This window comes from Salarias fasciatus, chromosome 18 (genome assembly GCF_902148845.1).
Source record: "Salarias fasciatus chromosome 18, fSalaFa1.1, whole genome shotgun sequence".
Taxonomy (NCBI): domain Eukaryota; kingdom Metazoa; phylum Chordata; class Actinopteri; order Blenniiformes; family Blenniidae; genus Salarias; species Salarias fasciatus.
Window position 1 is genome coordinate 4,160,251 of NC_043762.1, and position 21,483 is coordinate 4,181,733.

The window sequence follows — 21,483 nt, forward strand, 5'->3', positions numbered from 1 at the left end:
CTATGGGGGTGAGGCCTCAGAGCCCCTTAAAGAAAATTGACACCAGGTCAACCCAGTTATCCCATTTGTCAGTCACTCTATGATGCCGGGCTGATATTGCTGCCACATACACTGTGAGAATCCAAAACTGTGGGGACTGGGCAAAGTACAAGATCCCCCCTGTGGATGTTCCATCACTCTACAACTTTCTAAATGCTATTCTACTGCAGCCGGGTGGATGGTGCTTTGACCTTCAGGGTGATCCTGACAGTTGCTCAGCAGCGATTCTGCCCTCCCAGAAGCCAAATGCATAAATGGAGTCGGTGAGGATTGGAGTGCCAAACTTGATCTCCATGCTGGGACAATAGATCTCACCTGCTTGAGGGAGCAACGGGACCATGCTTCACTGCGACAGAGTCTGGGCAGCACAGGACTCATACTCAGAAGAGGGCCACCAGCAGCAGCATGTGGCCCTACTGAAGAATTCTCTGGCTTTCACCAGCGAGGCTACCGTTAATGGTGGTCAGCAGCCATAAGACTGGGGAAGGGCGCAACGCGGCCTTCCCCAGTCACGAATACCACCGCGTGTGCACACACTGACATGAAGGCAGTTTATTAACAGTTTATTAACAGTTGAACATCATAAAAGATGAAACCTTCACTGTCTCAGAGGCTCGATGAACAAACACACTCAAAGTGGAACACACAGCAGCACTGGAAGAAATAAAAACTCACACTTCAGTGTATTAAAGTACATTTATAACATCCTTCTTTTAAAGTCTGTATAAAAACATAGTTCAGCATATCTCTAATATTCTCTTTTATTTTATAGTCGCAACAGCTTATACATTAGTAGTTGACTATTTCTGTACAATAAAGACACTCACAGCACAACTGACTGAAAGATCTGTGTCTGTCTCCAAACAGCAACACATTTTCAACAAAAAGCTCCACGTTTCTACTCCTCAGAGTAGAAAATGACGTTTCTGAGCAGGATGACACTCTCAAATCAGATATGGACTCTGCAATAGAAACACACACACACACACACACACACACACACACACACACACACACACACACACACACACACACCGCAGCCTGGTTCTTTTCAGGGAGAGAGAAAGAAGCAGGAACTGACCCAGTTTAGATTGTAAAACATGAAACAGAAGCGTCATCATCTGCATCATCTCCACTGCCTGTTCCTTCATCTTCATCATGACTCTTCAGCAGTTTCTATGCTCACGTCAAAGCTGCAGGTAACAGAACCGAGACTGCTCTTTATTTGGATTTCCTTCTGCTTTTCTTACCAAGACACTTTGGAAACATTCCTCCGCTGAAGCGAAGGCTGGAGACTCAAATATTCTTTCATTTAAAGGGTGTGCAGCATAAATCACTGTAAAAAATGAAGGTTTATATCAAAATAACTGAGTGAACTCCTCATGAAGCCACTGCAGAGCTGGGTAACAGTATCTATTTATACTAAACTACCAAACATTCAAAGCAGTCAAACTAAAGATCTGTCGTTCAGAAAACAAATTCATCTATCTCACCAATCCAAACCATCCAACTTGCACTCTAAAGCCAAAAAACACAGCAAACTCAGGCAGCGGGACTCCACACTGCCCCCTAATGCACACTGTGGGTATCATCAAAAGCTGAATCATTCTACAAGCAAATGATGCCGACACATCTGGATTCTCATCAGTGTTCCACCAGCTTCCTCTCACTGTATTTTCTCTTGGTATTAACTGTTAGTGTTTGCAGTAGTTTCAGAAAGAAGCCTTTCGTCTGAGTGACTGACTGAGACGGCTGACGGTTTCCATCCCTGCTGGACTTTTGTCCCGCTCAATCACCTTATTAACGTTGGCTTGGTCTCTCTCTCTCTCTCTCTCTCTCCTGTCCCTCCACGTCTGAGCTCACCCAGCAGGACCTCCACAAACACCAAACCATGAAGACAGAAAGAAAATGGGAACTGGAGCAGTGAGTGCAGTTCCAGGTTTGACCAGCAGGAGTGTTTCCTTCAGGCTCCAGTAGAGGGCAGCAACTGACTGGAGCTGGCAGACGCTTCCTGTCGTGTGGGGTCAGAGTTCATCTGCTGCAGTGATCCCGCCACAAAGTCCAGAGAGCCCAGAAGAAGAGGAAACAGCTGTGATGTCTGCTGGACTGAAGCCAGCTGCTCCTCAGGACCTGCTCCTCCACCTGGCCTCGTCCTCCCTCCGGGACATCTGAGCGCCTCGCCGCCGGCCCGGCCCGGCCCGCTCACAGGAAGTCGCTCCCGTCGTAGACCACGGGCCGGTCCAGACTCAGCTGGTACAGGACCCTCTTGGAGATGAACCTGCAGGAGGTGGAGGGAGGTTGGGGGGGGTTTGGAGGGGGATGTGGGGGGGTGGAGGGGGAGGTGGGGGGTGGAGGGAGGTGGAAGGAGGTGGGGGGGGGCCACAGGTCAGACCTGCAGGATGCAGCCCGGATGGAGTCTGAACGGGTGGCGGACGCTCTCTTCACTCTGGAGACACTGAGAGCCAATCCCAGTCATGTGGAACCTCCGGGGCTTTTGCTGTTTTAGACATCTGGAGTTAAAACCTCACAACTACATTTACATTGATCAACAGGAAATTGATCAGTAGTAACAACGTCTTCATCCAGGGTTCAACCTGCTTCACCCAACATTCCATAATCATACATATTTAATCGTTTTGTTTCTGCACTGCAGCTGGAACTTCATTTGAAGATCAAAAAATGTTTGAGCTCATCTAATCTCATAATTTACTCTTCTAGTTGTTTGAATTGTTTGATTTAATTTTTTTTTTTTTAATCTTTTTAGTTTTAGAAGTTTTTACTGTTTCCAGCTATTTTCAATCTGTTGCAGCCATTTTTTCTTTCTTGGTAGTTTTTTTTCTTGATGTCTTTTCTGTGAGTCATGAACTATTTTGTCCTGTTTTTATTAATTTTACCTCTTTGAGTCCTTCTAATACAGGAGAGGAGAGTCCTTCTGAAAGATAATCTGTTGAAAAAATGATATTCCTGATAATGATTGAGGGAGTCAGGTCAGAGCAGCTAACGACTACAGCACAGCTCACAGTGAAGTTACTGCCAGCTGGTAAACGGCGATCAAAGTCTGTCTTTGTTCAGAGTGAAGAATCCGCCTGGTGTGACAGGATGGAGGAGGGATCAGGACACACACTGTCAATCATTTCCCCAGTTAGCATGGAGTCAGCTACATTTACCATCCTCACAGCTACCATGGTCAGTTAGCCTTTGGTTACCCAGCATGCAACAGCTGGATATCTCTGGATTTCCAGTTTAAAGAGCAGGAGGTGACTTTACGGTCAGAGAGACTCGGGACTGACCTGGAGAAGGAGTTGTCGAAGATGAGTGTGTACTCTCCGGGGTTCCTGACCTTCATCTCCCCCTGGATGGTTTCCTTATGGGAGTTACAGCGAGTCAGAGGGATCAGGACCTGCAGAGACCCGACAGGGAGGAGGGGGAGGAGGGGGGGCTCAGTGGACTGCAGCATGCAGCTAACACACACACACACACACACACACACAGAAGAAACCCACCTTGGCCTGCTCCAGCGGCGTGTCCACGCCGTCCCTGAACACCACGCTGAAGGAGATGCTCTTGGGCTCGGAGGTGAAGGTCCAGCACACGGTGGGCCCGGCGCTCCTCATGGAGATGTGGACGGTGCTGTAGCAGTTGGACTTGACGAAGAGCTCCCTGGAGCCGTCCCCGAAGCCGGAGATGTCCTCCACCGTGAAGTGAGAAGCCAGACTAGAAAAAGCGGGACATTTTAGGATGGGACGCCACAACTCACTGCTGGTGGAGAGGCATCCGCCACGTTTTATCCCACACCTCCTTCACACACGGCTTCAGGAGCTTTTCTCCAGGTGTTCAACCTGTTTCAGGGTTCCATTTTGTACAAAGAAATGTGTCTGCTTGTGTGCTGACTGTTTCATCTTTTTTTACGGAAAAGACAAGGTTATTAAAACACTGAGTCTCCATGTTTGAAAGAACTCAGGAGGACGATTATCCGGGTAAAAGCGTTAGCATTAGCATTAGCATTAGCATTAGCAGACAGCTGGACAGTTTGGGAACTCACGTCAGTTCTCCAGACTTCAGCAGACAGATTTCTGCGTCCTGCAGGGCTCGGATGACGTCTTCCTCTGGAGTCACATCTGCTGCTCTGAAACACACCACACAGCAAAGGGTCACACACACACACACACACACACACACACACACACACACACACACACACACACACACACACACACGTACACCTGACAAATGCTTTCAAATCAATGCCGTTTCAGTAGTTCAGTCATTATTAAACCTGTCTGAGATCCAGGATTGTGAATCTCTTGTTTCTACATGTAAATCAAAGTCTGACTTCATTACAAGTGGTCAGCAGTAGCCGACTGACGTGTCCCTCTACTGGACACCAGTCGTTATTATGCCCAGAAGACTGAGAGCAGAGCGTCAACACTGCCTCATATGAACAGTTTCAGCTGCTTAAATCATTAATCCAGTCATCGTTTTGAACCACTCAACATCTGAACAAAAACTTTCAGCTTTCCTCTGATTTAAATCTCCTGAACTCTTTAAAGGTGAGCAGAGCAGAGGAAACGGCTGTAGCATGTGGGAGAGCTGCTCACAGCTGTGCTGCCCCCTGCTGTCCGGTCAGGGGAGAGGAGGCGGGCGCTCCACACGGGGAGTCCTGGACCTGGACGCCGCTCACTTCCTCCTCTGTGATGATGTCGAAGACGCCGTCGTCCAGCTTCTCTCCCTCATCCGTCCCTGAGAACGAACACACAGATCCCTCTGAAAACACCCGTCAGAACCGGGAGAACACAGCTCGCATGCCTCTCTTCTTTTAGACGACTTTCATCATGCTTTAGTCAGATGCTCCTTGTCCTTTGGATTGTAAATATTTTATGTGAGTTGGTGAGTTCAATAAAAGACTGGAGCCTGTCAATGAACCTGATCATGCCAGCATTTACCAAACCACAGCGGTCACATTTACAGACAGTTCAATGTTGTTACATCAGAGCTGATCCCTCACATGATCCAATCAGTCTTCACAACAGAAGACACTTTTGTTATCAGCAAATAAATCATTTTTATAACATGAGAGACGTAACAGAGACCATTAGGACATGATAAAGACTTCTGGTCCCAACACTGACCCCTGAGGGACTCCATAAGCTCACTGTAGTCATTTATGACCATGGACGGTCATGAGAATATCGATGAAAATCCAAAAACGTAAACTTTCATTTTAAATATTTAATCTTCTCTATGTGAATCTGGATGATCAGAGTCTGGTCTGACAGTTCAGTAAAAATTATAAACATATCACTCTGGGAGAGTGTCGTGGGACCTTTGTGTGTGTGTGTGCGTGCGTGTGTGTGTGTGTGTGTGTGTGTGTGTGTGTGTGTGTGTGTGTGTGTTGAGGATCACCTGAAGCACCGCTCACAGACAGCCCGGCCCTCAGCAGGCGGCTGAGCGGCGTCCCCGGTGTGCTGCGTTCGGTGTCCTGGACCTGGTCCTGGTCCCGGTCCTGGTCCCCCTGCGGGTGGCGCTCCACCACTGCGCTGTGCTGGGTGTAGCAGTCCCTGCAGCAGCGCTCGGTGCCGCCGCCCTGCTGGGTGCTGACGGCGTTGCCGCAGCAGTAGTAGCAGAAGGGACGGCCACACAGACTGAGGAGGGCAGAACGATAAACGGCATCAAGTCAAACAACTCTTATTATTGTTTCAGCTACTGCGAGCACAGACTGACTGGATTTCATGGAACGTAGACGGACATATTTTTTGACGAATGGATGAAAGTAAAGGCCCATTAGCCACAACATAACCACTGTGAGCTAAAGTGTCTGACAGAGTATTGATCAGTAACTTCTCTGCTGGTGATGAGTGGGAACCTCGGGACTGTAATCTGCGGCTCTGCAGCCTCAAATGGATCTGGAGCTCCTTCACCTCAGAAACAAGACGCCCTGCTTTCCTCTGAGGCGTGAGTCTGTGTTTGTTTGTGGATGCTGTGTGGAGGGCTGGGACTCCATCACACCTGCAGCTGTACTTGCGGAGCCACCAGCTGAACTGGGTGTGACATCCTGAGCAGAAGTTCCTTTCTGCGTCCTCGTCTCGCAGCTTCTGCTCAAACTCCAGAGCGTCAGACTTCTGCCACAGAGCGTCTTTGTCCCTGCACCACAGGAAGCACATCGAACCAGCACTCCGTCAGTAGGTGGAGCAGATCAGCCTCACCGAGGACGTCAAAAGACGAGACGAGATGAAGAGCCCGGGAGGAGAATAATACCTGATGAGCTCAATCAGCCTTTCTTCCAGATTGATTTTAGTGCGGTAAAGATCGTCCAGCTCCGCAGCTGTCTTCAGATCAATGCTCTTTCTGTCCTGAGCCAGCCTCCGTAGACTTTCATCCAGCTCCTGACAGGCCCGCTCAGCCACTTTGAGACCCTCCTCAGACCTGAAAGCAGTTCAAAACACACATGCCTCTGAACCAATCAACACCTTTCCATTATAGGATGAGGAGGAGGAAACATGCAGAGAGAGTTTAGATCTAGTATGGAGAAAGAAATCACGCACAGATTCAAACACGTGTGGTTATAAACAGGGTGTCTCACCTTGATAAATTCCCTTTGAGGCGGATTATCTCGTCTTCTTTCTGCCGGATGAGAGATTCACAGTCGACCATCTGGATGTTTTTCTCCTCAATCTGTCGGCAGCATCTCTGATTCTCAGCCTGCGATCAGCACAGCACAAACACATAGTATTTCTGCTTCTGTGGGATTTGTGCATGAGACCGCGACATTATGATTACTTCAACTGGAAACAAGGGGATGGGAGCTGTAAACATGCTGCGTTTGATCCGTCACAACGCCTGCTTCGGATTTCACGGTTAACAGGTTTGACTTGGTTTTGCCAAAACTACTCAGCATTACAGCAATGTCCCAATATCTGCATGTCTTCTCACAATATCTCACCAAAGTACGTCTGGACTTTAAAACTGACAATGAGGAGTTAAAGACAATCAGAAAAAAAGCAAATATCACCTGTTCAACAGAAAAAGGAGCGTCCTTGGAGGATTGGTAAAATTTGTGTAAATGTAGGCAAATCACGACATGCCTGTTTTATACTGCTCTAAAGAGAGGGCAGGGGAGTAGGGGCTGAGGACCAGGATTGGGAAACACTGCTCAAGCAGACTGCTTACATGTGTCAGTATCAAGAAGAGCTTTGGGATAAGCACTTCTGATCCACATGGGTCCGGCGAGCACTTAAGACGACACAAACTACTGCTGGACAGACTCATCTGACCAGACCTCCAGTCTCTGCAGAGCTCCAGACTGCTGTAAGGCATAACTGGCTCCTTCCAGTTGGGTACGGTGCAACGGATGTGTCTTGCCTGGCAATGTCCGGTTGGGTATGGCCATCCGGCTGTCTTATCAGGCTGTGAGTGAGGAGTTGGGTAGGGTCCACCAGCTGTGTCTTATCAGGCTGTGTCCAGTTGGGCACAGTCCACTACCTGTGTGTTATCTGACTATGTCTATACGGGCCGTCGGCTGTGTCTTCTTAGGCTCCGTCCCAGCAAGAGTAAAGCAGCTGCTCATGTTTAGCTAGTGATTGTTGGTACACTGTTGATGCTTTGGAGAGCACATCCTTTTAACTTTTTATTCTTGCACTTTCACGTCGACTCAAGTATATCATTGACTGAGATCCAGCTCGTGTCTTCATGGTACAGTCTGCACAGCGCAAACTTCACGTCATAGTCAATGGTTTTAAGATCCATGACGTACAGTGTGGCAATTTGTGAATTAATACCGTTAGTTTTAGTTAAAATCATATAGTGTGTACAGGCCTTTACGCTGTTGCCCGGGACACATTTGGTCGCACTACAAAGTGTATGTGGTTGATTACATCTCTGAACACCTCTGTAGGTGGTTTGAGTGAAAGTGCTTTGATTAGCTGGTCACACTTCCCTCAGTGCCAACTGGGATCTGATCACATGAAACACGTTGATGCTAGGTGGAAACAGGCCCTAACTCATAACACTGAGGGACTCCATGAGAATTTGTGACCACTTATATAAACACAGAGGAAAATATCTCATATTTAGACACATTTTAACACTATTAATCATTAAATATGTGCAACTTTTATATACTTTATCCACTAAAGGAAGGATTCTAAAAGATAATCTGACTGTTAAAAATGGCATCCCTGCCTTCCAGATTACCGGAGAGACCAAGCTGTGCTCAGCACGAGAACTGATGTTCACCATAAGGAAACCCAGAGCTGGATTCAGATCATCCGGCGTGCAGCAGTCATCCAGACCTTCTAGCAGTCTGTGGTGGTCTTCTTATGTGTTGAGTGTTGGTGCATTAACAGGTCTAAACAAGGTGTGATAGAAGCTGCTCTGTGGCGGGACTGGACCTGGACCTGGATGTGGAGCTGGACCTGGGCAGTGTCTGGAAGGATGTGGTCGACAGAATCTGTACAATCCTGGAGAAACTTCTGAGCCCGGCACAACGAGCTGGGAGCAACGAGCAACTCATCCATATGAGGTAATACTTGTCCAAAAAGGTTCATTGGTCTTTCCAAGTTATAATCCAAAACAAAGGTTCTTTTCCAAAGACCAGGGAGGTATTTTGTTATTTACCTGACGGTTTCGGCAGCTGTCAGCTGTCTTCTTCAGAGTGTCACGTGATGTTGTTGTGACGTATCTTGTCAGCTGATTTATACAGGTTTTGGCGCTATTCTCCCACTAGTGGAAGCGGGAGAACAGCGCCATCTGTGACACTCTGAAGAAGACAGCTGACAGCTGCCGAAACCGTCAGGTAAATAACAAAATACCTCCTTGGTCTTTGGAAAAGAACCTTTGTTTTGAGGTAATACTTGTCTTTTATTGTAGTGATCTTCATCTTAGGTGTACATTATCAGAATGTCCCAATAAGTATTTGTCATAATTAGTGCACACATAACCAGCTGATAATGATGAAAACTCTGAATGACCAAAAGCTTTATGAACGACTGCTGTTGGCTGTTGTCTCTGAATGTTGTCTGAGTGAAACCTGCAGGTGGCCCTCTCACCTGGAGCACTCTGAATCTGTCCTCCATGCTGGCTGCCTTCTCCTGCTCCTCCTCCAGCTGCTGCTTGGCTTCCTGCAACTGCTGAGTGACGCTCTGCATGAAGACAGACATCATCCGTCCATCACACTCCAACCAAAGAAAGAGAGAAAACACAATGCAGAGCGAGAGAGAGAACAATCGAGACGGTAAAGACTGACGGAGGAACCGCGAGACAACAACTCGAGACAAAGTAAAACCCCAGAAAAGAAAGGACAGACAGACAGGCAAAAACAAATAGACAGAATTCTCTCAAGAAGACACAACAGAGGCTTCACCTCATTCCTAAATCTACAGTTTATTATCCTCTTTGAGTGCAGCATGTGGTACCTGCTACTGAAAGGTGCATTAAGGAGTTTGCACGTTTTATGCGAAACAGCGGCCCCTGCAGGCCTTGGGCGTAACTGCAGCTTAATGAAACGCTCGTGCCTGTGGCTTGTGTCCACGGAAGAGGGGCTCTCCTTCCTCGCTCTTTTAGTAGCGCTCGAGTAAAATTTAAGTTTCTTCTGCCTGGTGGGGTCTGTGCTGGAGCTGTGGCAGTGCTAGAAGCCGGTCTTTTCTTACTTTCTGGAAGATCCATCCTCAATACTGCTCGGTTGCTGCTCATTAAGCATCCGGCAGAGTAATGGCGGACAAAACGAAACTTAAAGGTATCATGGACGATTTTCTCGAAAAAGTCGAAGTCAAACGTCTGTTACTCACTTTTGTTAAAAAAGACACGCCAAATGCCAAAATACCAAACACTGGATTGAAGCCACCATGCACTCTGAAGACTGAAGCATGGTGGCGGAAGCATCATGGTATGGGGGTGGTTCACTTAATTAGGGTGTCAGGACATCACATGCCAGGGGTCATGGATCAAAACACTTGAAGAGGTCATGTTGCCTCATGCTGAAGAAGAACCGTACTTGAAATGGGTGTTTCAACAAGACAATGAACAAACCAGTAACCAGATTTGAGCATCATTGAGTGAATTATTCCTTGATTAGAACCACTTCATTAGATGTGTTGAAGGGGTTTCTGTCTACTATCATACTGATGTTCTTATCTTTGAAACTAAGTCTACTCTCATCTGTGAACCCACCTCAGTGTGACCTCTCTAACCATCATTAACATGCTAGTTCTGCTCAGTGTATCCCTCTGTTACTGCTTTGTGCAGTCACTAGTGATGGAAAACTTAAATATGCTGACGCTTGTTGCTAACTGCTGCTAGCTAGCCATGCGCATGCTAGTTTAACATGCTGAGAAGATGGCACAGCTCATCACCACAGTGAGCTCAAAGATCTGCTTCACTTCACTTACTGAAGTTTTAAAGTCCCACTCCAACACTCCACAATGCTAACTGCTAAACGCTAACTTCCCGAGTCGAGCACGCGCTGACCTGGAGCTCTTTGTGGTGGCACTCGGTCTGCCTGCTGAGTTGCGAGCGCAGCTCCAGGACCTCCTCGCTGCTCGCCTCCTGTGCAGCTCGGATCTCCAGTCGGGCCTGGCTCAGCTCGCTCTGCAGGCTCTGCTCTTCGTCGTCACGGAGCCGACTGTGGAGGTCCTGGTTCTCCTGGCAGAGCTTCTCCATGCGGGTGTTCAGCCTCTCAGCCTCCTGCGCCGCCTCCTCCTCCAGCTCCTGCAGCCGGCTTGACAAGCCCTCCCAGCGCAGGCGCGCCTCCTCATTTTCCGCCGTCAGCATGCACACGTGCACGCCCAGCTCTGCCGTCTCCGTGTTGGCCCTGTGAAGAGCCTCCCTCAGTTCGCTGTTCTCCACGCACGAGGCCTCGTATCGCAGCTTCTGCTTGTCCAGCTCTTCCCTGGAGGTCGTGACCTCTGCGGCAAGGCCCGCCCGGGCCTGCGCCTCGCCGTCGCGCTCGCGGACGAGAGCCTCCTCACGCTCCCGAGATCGCAGGATCTCATCCACGTGGCGGCGGTTCAGATCCTCCACCTGGGCCTTGAGCTGCTCCACTAAAAGCCGGAGGTCCTCTCTGGAGGCCTCCGTCACCTCCTGCAGGGCCTGGACCTTCATCTTCTCCTCGCTGCCCGCCAGGAGCTGCGCCCGGAGCTCCAGCACCTCGTCGTGGAGGCGGGTCACCTCCCTCAGGTTGAGCTCCAGCTGAGCCTGAGCTATCACCAGCCTGATGTTGGCGTCTTTGTTCTCCGCGGCGTCCGGAGGCTCTTGGTGAAGCTTCTGCAGTTTTTCGTTGCTCTCTGCAGCTCCCTTTTCGTCGTGCGCGTCTCTGGTTCGACTCTCCAGCTCCTCGACTCGATCCTGCAGCAGACTGCACCTCAGCGTCTGCTCCCTGAGCTTAGCTTCTGACTCCTGCAGCTTCTCCAATAGCTCTGCTTGGCTTCTTTGGGAAGCTGCCAGGTTCTTCTCCAGATTGTCAGCTTTGGTGTTGAGTGAGTCCACTTCCTGCTGACCTGTGAAGGCCCGTTCCTTCAGCAAGGAGTGAATCTCTCGAAGCTCCTGGTTCTCCTGTTCTAACCTTTTTACCTTCACATCTGAATCAGTCACACTGGTGAGCATCTTCTGGAGAGCTTCCTCCAAGCGCTGGTTTTCATCTGAAAGCTTCTTTTCTCGTTCCTCTACACACAAACCAGTGGCGTCCACTCGAGCTCTCAGGTGGTTTTCAGAGGCCTTCAGAGATGCCAGCTGCTCCAACATGGCGGCTCTGCTCTGAGTCAGCTCTGCTATGGTCTCCTCACTCCTCCTGACTGCCTGAAGCAAGTGTGCATTGGCCTCTGCCAGACTGCTGCACTGACTTCTGTAGTCTTCCAGGCTCTGGTGTTCCTCGCCATCCAACCCAGAGCTCAGAGTTTCTTTCTCAGCATTCATCTTCTCCAGCTTCTCCTCTAAATCCTTGTTTCTTTCTGAACTGGCAGCTAGCTCCTTCTCTCTCTGTTTCAGAGTCTTCTGTAGAGTTGCGATCAGGCCCTCGTGTTCCTCAGTCTGCTCCACCTTCTCTCTCTCCTCCTGCAGTTTCTTCCTCAGTTCCTCTGCCTGTCTTTCCCGACACTCGAGAGAAGCTTGTAGATCCTGGAGCTGAGCTCTCAGGTTTCCTGACTCCTTCTCTTTTAGTGTTAGTGCTCCCTGAATTCGACCAACAGCACTCTGGAGCTCCTCCAGCCGGCTGAGCGCCTCCTCCCGTTCGTCCCGGGCTCCAGCTTTGACCTGGGCCAGCTGCTCCTCAGTGCTCCTCAGCTCCTCCTCCCTGAGTTTGAGCTCCTGTGACAGACGCTCAGAGTGCCTGGTCCTGTCCTCGGCTTCTGTCTTCGCCTGCAGCCTCTCCTCCTCCACAGTCTTCAGTTTATCCACCAATTCCTGGATTTTCCAGGCCGAGTCACAGAAGCTGGCAGCTTGCTGCCCCTTCTCCTTGAGGGCCTCGTCCAGCTTGGAGAGAAGCTCCATGTTGTTGTGCTCAGCAGCTGTGAGTCTGTCCTGAAGCTCCGTGCTGATGAAGTCCCTGCGGCTCTGAAGCTGATTTATCCTCTCCTCATCCCCGACGCCACGGTCACTCTGGGAGGCTGCAGGTGCAGAAACGTTGGACTTCTGAGCCGATAACTGGCCTTGAAGGTCTCTGACCACGGCTTTGAGCTCGGCAGCCTCCTTCCCTAACTCTTGAATCTGCACCAAAAGCTCCTGCTGTCTGAGCTCGGACTTGTCCAGCTCAACGCGCAGATCCTCTGCTATGCTGCATGGAGAAGGTTCTCCCAGCTCTCCCAGGAAACAGTGAGCCAACTCTGGGACGGGAACACACTCCTGAGCCTGGACAGTGCAGAAAAGCAAGCTCTGGTCAGGTGCTGTCAACGTCACACAGTGTGAGAGCAGAGTGGGTCGTACATGTACCTGTGTGTGAGAGTAGGTGCTGACCAGGCTGTTGATGCTGGAGCAGCGACTGGGAGGCTTCCACAGGTAGGCTGCAGAGCCACTTCCTAACGTTCGCCTTCAACACAACACAGCAGCTGATATCAGAGCCAAGCGTCACTCAGCGCTTCGGAGCTGTGGCCAAACCTGCTTTACTTTTTGTTTTTTACTTATTTTAGCGAATTTACAATACTTCAGGTTAGAAACACTCCTGCCTCTTAATTTTAGATCAGGCACAATATTCATTGACTTCTATCAATTTGGGGTTTGAACTCCAACTAGAAAATGGAAGCTGCTACCTTGAAAAGGTTAAACAATAATTGTGCGCTTACCTTGCAAATTTTGGCCAATCAGCATCGAGGTCGTAGCCCCTGGCGGCCACATCAAACTGGATCTGGTTGAGCTCGTAGAGATGGTTAATGATGTCCGCAGTGAGGTGAGACTTGAGGAAGGGACTCCGGGAGTAATACCAGTCGCTGCACATCAAAATGCAAACGTTACAACACAATGGAGCTCAACCTGTCGACGGGGAGTGTTCAGCCACTTCATCCAGCTTTCAGCTCTAAAAGCCTCAGCAGCGGGGTCTTCAGTCCATATTCACAAATGTCTTCTGCTAGTGTGTGCACCACCCAGTCTTCGTATTGTTTACCAGATGACAGACTACCCTCTGGATAAAACAACAAAGCTTGAATGTGAAGAGGAGAGGTGGAGTTTTTCTTTTAGAGGCGAAACATGTTTTGTGGCTCTAGATGAGTTTTAAGGTTTCGGAGCTCAGATAAAGATAAAGAAAGGTGGAGGAGAGGTGAAAGAAAGGTGGAGGAGAGGTGAAAGATAGGTAAAGAGAGGTGTTTTTCCCTTTATGTGTTTTTTCCTTAGTTGTTGGAGTTCATTCTCATTGTTTTAGGACAAATAAAGTGGACTTCAACCTTGTGTTCTCCAACCCTGTTCCTGCAGAGCTCCTGTCCTGCATGTTTTAACTCTCCTGCTTCAACACATCTGAAACCAATATTTCAGTCAGAACCAAACTGCAAACAAACTCAGCTTAATGGCTTCATTACATTAAATGTGTTGAAGCAGGGAAATAGGCAAACCAAGCAGGACCAGAGCCCTCCAGGACCAGAGAGGTGGAGACCCCGGCAGCTGAGCCCCTGCAGTGTTACTTCAGCCCTCATCTCAGAGCATTCTGTTTGGATGAAAGGCAGGAAGTGAGCCGTTTCCAGGTACTGCTGTGTTTTTATTCTGAAGCTGAATGTCTGAAGGTGAAAACAGAAATGAGAGAGAAAAGAGGAAGAGACACTCACACTTCCTCACAACACTACCACACCTCTGGGAATCAACCACACACAAATCATGGGATTTATCTGTGTGTGTGTGTGTGTGTGTGTGTGTGTGTGTGTGTGTGTGTGTGTCCACTCACCTGGTAACCTTCTGGTTGATCAGACACTGCTGCAGTGTGTCTGCCAGACGCTGGTGAACCAGTGAATAGCGGATGAAGGCTCGTCCTTTTCCCAGTGAAGTCTTTAACTGTACACACACACACACACACACACACACACACACACACAGTCACATGGATGGACAGACCGGACGGAGATGATAGAAAGACTTTTTTATTTTCAGACACTATTCAAATCCGCCTCCATTTCTCTAACTGGTGCCTTGCACTGGCTGGGACATCACCACGCTGTTCTAGCTTCTTAGTGTTTCAAAATTAATTTTCAAAGGATTGAAAATACTGAGATGATTTATTTACAATGCTGTAATGACTGACTGGACATGAGCTGCTAGATGCTAAGCTAAGTTTGAGGAAGCATCCGAGCTGAGTGTGTGAGCTGGGGCTCTTCGGTGACAGATGGAGGGATTTAAATGGGACAGATGGAGCAAAAGGACGCCGTTTGGAGGATCTTTATGTCTGCGACCCGAGGACAGAACCAGAGAACCAGGAGGAGAAGAAGCCCTGTTCATACCGAGCATTAGCTCAATGCTAGTCAGGAGCTAACTGTGACATAAACACACTAATCCTCAGTACGGCGATGAGTTCATTTCAGAGTTTCAGGGTGTTTGCTGTGTAGAGGACGAGGAGGAGAGCGTCTGTCTCTACAGTCTCAGGGCTCTGTTCATTCAGCACAGAAGGCTCTGATCAAAAGACTCGCACACTTCAGAATCCTGCTCTGTGATTTCTGCCACATCCACCAAAAACAACACTGGTGTGTGTTGAGCTTCGTGAAAAGTGAGAGGGACCAAATCACTGCTAATGGGCCTAACGATCCAACAATTCTGATTAATAAAACTACAATGCAACAATATTTTGACCAAAATGGAAACACCCGTCTGGCTGTGATGACGGTAAATTCCAGTAAAACACAGTTTGGTGCACAGAGAGTCGCTGCAGGATGGATTGAACGGACAAACCTTCACCGATAAAGGGAAAAGTAGAAATAAGGTGAAAGTTTTGAGCCTGAAATAAAGCTGAAGGTCCGCAGGTCACAGCTGAAGTAGAAAGTTTGGTTTCAGGAAGTGAGAGTGACCATCTGATAATCCAAGCGTGTGGTCACACACACCAACGGTACGAGCTTCCCTACAGACCTGTTTCATTTCATCTTTAAATTCATTTTAAATTCTTGCCGAGCAAAGTGCCGTGTGCTTATCTTCAGGTATCTGAGCAAGAGAGTCAAACACGTCCGTGACCGTCTCTGACGGAGACACACAAACCTTCAGATCAAATGATCAGCTACTGCTGACTGAAGGCTTCTGTTACAGTAAATGCCACTGATTTTTCTACATTTCATGAAAAAAAAAATTGATTTTACAGACTAAGAAGCCACAGAGATTAAAAGGACATTTACAAACAAAAATAATACAAACTTCATATTATTTTAGATTTTACACATTTGAAAAGAAGTCTAAATGTGACTTTTTGAACACGTCCTTGACAACAGACATACTGCAACTCAGACAATTTATCAGACATGTTGTCAGAAACAAAAGAATAAAACATCTATGTGACAATAAGTGTGGTCAAACATTCATCGCTGATTCTGAAACAACGTCCCGCACAATTTCAACCTCTGATCGCGGTGTTAAAGCAACCCAAAGGTCACCTGCCCGATACCAGACTAAAGAACGTCACATTTACAGGAAGATTCAACACGGCAGCACGCAAAAGTGGAACTGCGAAGCAGGCTGAAGTTCAAGGAATGGCACATTACCGTTTAGGTGGTTTCAGGAGGAAGACGCAGAGACGGAGAGTGAATTAGCCTGAGGATTAGCTGCATGGTGACACAGTGCGTGTGTGTGTGTGTGTGTGTGTGTGTGTGTGTGTGTTGCAGGGGGATTACCTCGGGGATGGACTTAACAAAACGGATGCCATCGTTGGCTCCCTTGATCTTAATCAGGCAGTCGCAGAAATAATCCCAGTAGTCTTTCCTCTGGCCCAGGAAGGTAGTCTTCTCTTTCTGGTCAAACTGAGACACACACGGTGGAGTGACACACACGTCACGGCTCCAAACCGTTTCAGGATGGAGCTGGATCACGCCAAAATACCACTGACAAACTTCAAGACATTAAAATGAACTTAACTTCAAAGTTAACAAATATAAAGTGTGTACTTCAGTCTGAATTCTTTCAGTCTTAATTCCAGGTGTCTGTTTCAGCTGAGTGAAAACAGAGCAGCTGTACAGTTAAGGTTTCAGTGAAGTGACCCTCAGACAGTTAGTTAGCTTCCCAAGTTAGTTAGCTTAACATGTTCACTGCAGAAGAACTGTGTTGACATGCAAGCAGGTAGTGGGAACACCCTGAACCGCTCGGAGCATTCCAGGCCAAAGGTCAGCGTGAAGGAGGTTTGTGAGTGGGAGCGAGCTGGTGCTGCTCCGATGGTGTCATTAAAGGCTTTTCATCACCATTTTTTAAAGGTTTTAAAACCAGTATGTATATAAATGAGAGGTGGGACTCAACTAAAAAAAAATCTATCTAATTAATTAGAGGCTTTGTAATTAATTAATCTCAATTAATCACATTTTGATGATATACTATTTTCCCCAAAAGCAAGATAAATAAATAAATAAATAAATAAATAAATAAATAAATAAATAAATAAATAAATAAAATTAAATAAATGGATTTTAGATGACAACTGATCGACATGATTCCAAATGATCACTTCTGATCTGGAGACGTATTCAGATTTAAATCAGGAAAACTCTGACCAGAGCTTTAAATGCTGCTGGTGTTGATGTGAAACCGTACCTGCAGCAGGTATTCCAGCTTGTAGAAGAACTTGTGCAGGTTTCCACTGTCATCAGTTACGGGCTCCAGACACTCTTTGTGTTCTTTACTCAACTCCAGCACAGCGTCTACAGATCAAAGACACACAAAACGGACTGACTTTGGAACACACACTTTAAAACGGACTGACTTTGGGATATCAACAGCTGTGTTTGAATAATAGCTAACAGACTTTTTAAACTTTGTTCCTTTCAATGAACTTTGTTCATGGCGTTCAACAGGGTTCTGTATCAGGACTCATTAAAATGATCATTAATCATGGAGTTCGACAGGGTTCTGTATCAGGGCCTGCATTAAAATGGCCAAATGGTAAATTCCAGTTAACAGTCTTTGAAATGAAGTGACACTTCACTCAATTAAATGGACAAAAACAACTAAGGTGTTAATGTTATTACAGTAATCACGGCTCTTCATCATGGTTCATCTGTAGATTATTTAACAAATTTGTGAGTATCAATATGATTAATCAGATGATTTTCAGGCATTCTGGTATTCACAATACTAAACGCAAAATCATTGTATAGTTATTTTATTCTTATTTAAAATGTTAAACAATTCCTACCACTAGATGAAAAATGACAGCTTGAATCTAAATGTAAAGATTATTTGAAGTATTGGAGAATCTGTTGGGTTCTTCTCAGGTGAGGAAAGCCATGTTGACCTGAATTCACAGAGTGTGTAAAGCGTTTATTACCACGTAGATCTCTGATTATCCTCTGCAGCTGCTTGTCTCCGAGTGACGAGGAGGAGGAGGAAGAGTAGGAAGCCATGGTGGGGAGAGAAAGGCAATGCAGTCATGGAATTCTTCAAACAGATACAGAGAAATGGGAATTACTTTACATTCCTCAAACAGACACAAACTCAAAGCTGCCAACATAAAACACAAACATGTTCTTGTTTTCTGTGTTTCAGGAGAAGATTAAGCAGAATTCAGCAGAACCTTAGTTCCTTGTTAGTGGATTTACGCGGACATACAAAGTCACACACCATGTTTCTGATCTTCCCAACAACGTCTTAAAGACGTGTCTTTTCAGAGGAACTGAAGACACATTTGCACATTTACTGATGCGCCGCCTGGCACGAAGATGAATGTTAGTGGGAAAAACGAACACTGATGTGCTGGTGTGTGATGAAGGTGAGCTCACACCGCACACTGAGTGAGGAGGCAGACCGACTTCAGAGTGATCAAACACTGAAACCACCAGAAAGCTTTCAATGAACTTCAAGCAGGGTTACACACACACACACACACACACACACACACACACACACACACACACACACACACACACGCGCGCGCGCGCGCGAGTGCAAAGCCAAAAATTATTCATACCTCAGGCGAATTTTGACTCAATGTATCATAAAGGTTTTCTTTGATCAGAAATGACACAGGTGTCTCCCAAAAGATAACAAAACAAGAAGAATAAGTACAAGAAGTATCTCTGATCATGGTGGAGCTCGTATTTGCATTGGAACAAAAAGTGGCATATCCCAGTTGATCCACACACTTTGAAAAGTGCCACAGTCTCTGAGAAAATCTAAAGTTCACACATCCCAAACTGTTCTAAAGCACCTTAATTTCCCTGATTCACTGGGGACAGCTGTCTTCATCAACTCAACACATGAAAAACAGCAGCTCTCTGCTGCTGGTTTGTGGACTGACAGCACTAATGAAGGAGCTCACTGAGGACCCGAGGCTGCTCAACAAGTCATATCTACGTGTTCAACTTCCAGTGGCAACAGTGCAAAATGCAAGATGTTCAGCAGAGAATCTCAGAGGGTCAGTCCAATAGACACAGAATACCGCTGGGTTCTACAGACTAAGACCAGGAGGACGACACTTCTCGACATAATGCACTAAAGATTGTTTGTTCTTTGGAAATGCTGATCTGAACAAAGAAGAAGGCTTCTGGTCTTCAGCTTTATGAACAGATGAAGCTTGAATTTTTTGGCCACAGTGATTTATCCTTTGTTTACTGTAAAAAAAAAAGGAGACACCTTCAACTCAGAGAAGCCCATCCTCACTGTCAACCAAGGTGGAGGGAACTTAACGCTCTGGGGGTGTTTTTCAGCCGATGGACCAGGGAGTCTGATCAGTAAACAGTAATGATGAAAAAAAAAGAGCAACACATCAAGGTTCTGAACAACAAAATCATTCAGGATATTTCAACATGGCAGCGACCCAAAACTCTCCACAGTGGTGAAGAAATGGCTAGCAGAAGAAATAATGAAGGTTCTGCACCGGCCCAGCCAGAGTCCAGACTGGAATCCAACCTGTGGAGGAGCTGAGGATCAGCAAAAACCCTCCAGCCTGAAGCCGGTGGAGCTCACTGCTGAAAACGGTCAAAATGCCAGAGGAGACATGCAGCAAATATAGGAAGAGTTTGGCTGAGGCCAATAAAAGGCTTTTCTGTTGATTACCAAGAAGAGCAGTTTGGACATGACATTTTTTCTTCAAATGTAAAACAAAAGCTGAGATTTCATCTTTTCATTCCTACAATGATTCTTCTTGTACATGATTTTATTATCTTTTGGAAGAAGCCTATGCCATTACCACTTAACAACAACAACAACAACAACAACAACAACAACAACAACAACGACGACGACGACTGATGGGTGGATGAAAGTAACTTTATGGCCACATTTTGCCTTGGGTGTTACTAATTTTGAGCTTAATGTGTCGATATAAATCCAGACAGGTACTAGATAGCTAGACAGATCGATTGATATATATAAAGATGTGTTAGTGTGTGTGTGTGCACCTGTCACCCTATCTCAGCCTCTATCTCACTCACACACACACACACACACACACACACACACACACACACACACACACACACACACACACACACACACACACACACACACACACACACACACACACACACGGGACTGTAAACGGCTCCAGTCCGTCAGTACTGTTCCATTCATGCCATGATTCAGCAGCAGAGTGATGGATGAAGCCTGAAGCGGCTGACAGCCTCAGCGGAGCCGCACAGGACGGATTTTCGCGTCCTGCTTCTCTTCTGACGGCTCCTGGAGAACAACCCGCGGCCCTCCGCCAGTAAAACCACACACGACTCGGTATTTCGTGTAGAAATGACGGAAAAACGTACCTAACTTGTGAAAGTGTCCGGAATGTGCAGTGTTTTTTGACTGCTGGAGCCGGGACGTGCTGCCGGTGTGGGCGGGCCCTCGACGTGATTGACAGCCCATTGGACCAATCAGCAGAAGCAGACACCTGCTCAAGTTAGGCTGAGACACAGAGCGTAAACAAACAGCTCAAATGGAGGTGGAAATACAGCAGTTTTTATTGAAATATAATTAAAGGCAGACGTTTTCACTGTCTTTGACAAAAAAATACATGTATACATATATATATATATATATATATATATATATATATATATATATATATATATATATATATATATATATATATATACACACACACACACACACACACACACACATATATATATATGTACACATATATAAAAAAAATTCCTAGAGTAAGATTACAAATGAAGAGCAAAATAATCAGTGTGTGTGTGTGAAATTGAGGGAGAGAGAGAAATCAGTTTCTAAGATATTACAAGTAATACATATCATCTGATGCTGTTCAATCCTTTTAATTCATTGTTCTTTGATTTTTATTACATCAATCATATTTATGTCAGGTACACTTCATAATGTCACACAAAGCTGAGCTCTTTTTGAATATATAATATGGTTGCACTGTGAAGTTTATGTGTTGTTTATAAAGTTACATTTAATGGATTTACTGAGATAGTTGGATAATTTTGTTTGAAGAAACTCATTTATGTGTTGTCTCTGTTTAGGAGAGAGAGCGAGTACTGTTGTCTGCATTACCATCACAGTTGTTAGTTGGGTTTAACGACACTTCTGTTAGTATTGTAAACTACAAACCTCAATTATGACAGTGTCTATAGTTTGATAGCTCAGTCAGATGACATGGACAACACACTATCAATCAATTTAGTAGCTCTATCATGAACAGATTGAAAACAGTCCGTTTAAAAATACTTTCACTTTGACAAATTAACTTGATCCTTCATGGATTAGTCTGCAAAAACCATAAATTTTTTTACGACACATACTGTACTTCAGAAAATTAAACAACTAAAAAAACAAACAACTGATGTCGCACTAGAGTTGTTTTTTTTAACATAAAATAATTTGCAAATTCATACTTTCCAA

The 21,483-nt window shown here is 46.4% G+C and overlaps 1 protein-coding gene across 1 annotated transcript; it reads right to left on the reverse strand.

Annotated features, from left to right (window-relative positions):
* Positions 1-637: 637 nt before the first annotated feature.
* Positions 638-20,449, reverse strand: fyco1b (FYVE and coiled-coil domain autophagy adaptor 1b). The gene is made up of 18 exons (XM_030115270.1): positions 20,379-20,449; positions 17,951-18,060; positions 17,218-17,324; positions 16,311-16,436; positions 14,390-14,496; positions 13,305-13,448; positions 12,955-13,051; positions 10,501-12,873; positions 9,084-9,176; positions 6,620-6,738; positions 6,295-6,462; positions 6,046-6,180; positions 5,443-5,681; positions 4,638-4,779; positions 4,082-4,165; positions 3,543-3,753; positions 3,330-3,439; positions 638-2,317 (listed from the first exon to the last, which is right to left on the reverse strand). The coding sequence occupies exons 2-18, from the start codon at positions 18,024-18,026 to the stop codon at positions 2,242-2,244; spliced, it is 4,407 nt and encodes a 1,468-aa protein (XP_029971130.1). The 5' UTR covers positions 18,027-18,060; positions 20,379-20,449; the 3' UTR covers positions 638-2,241.
* Positions 20,450-21,483: the final 1,034 nt, after the last annotated feature.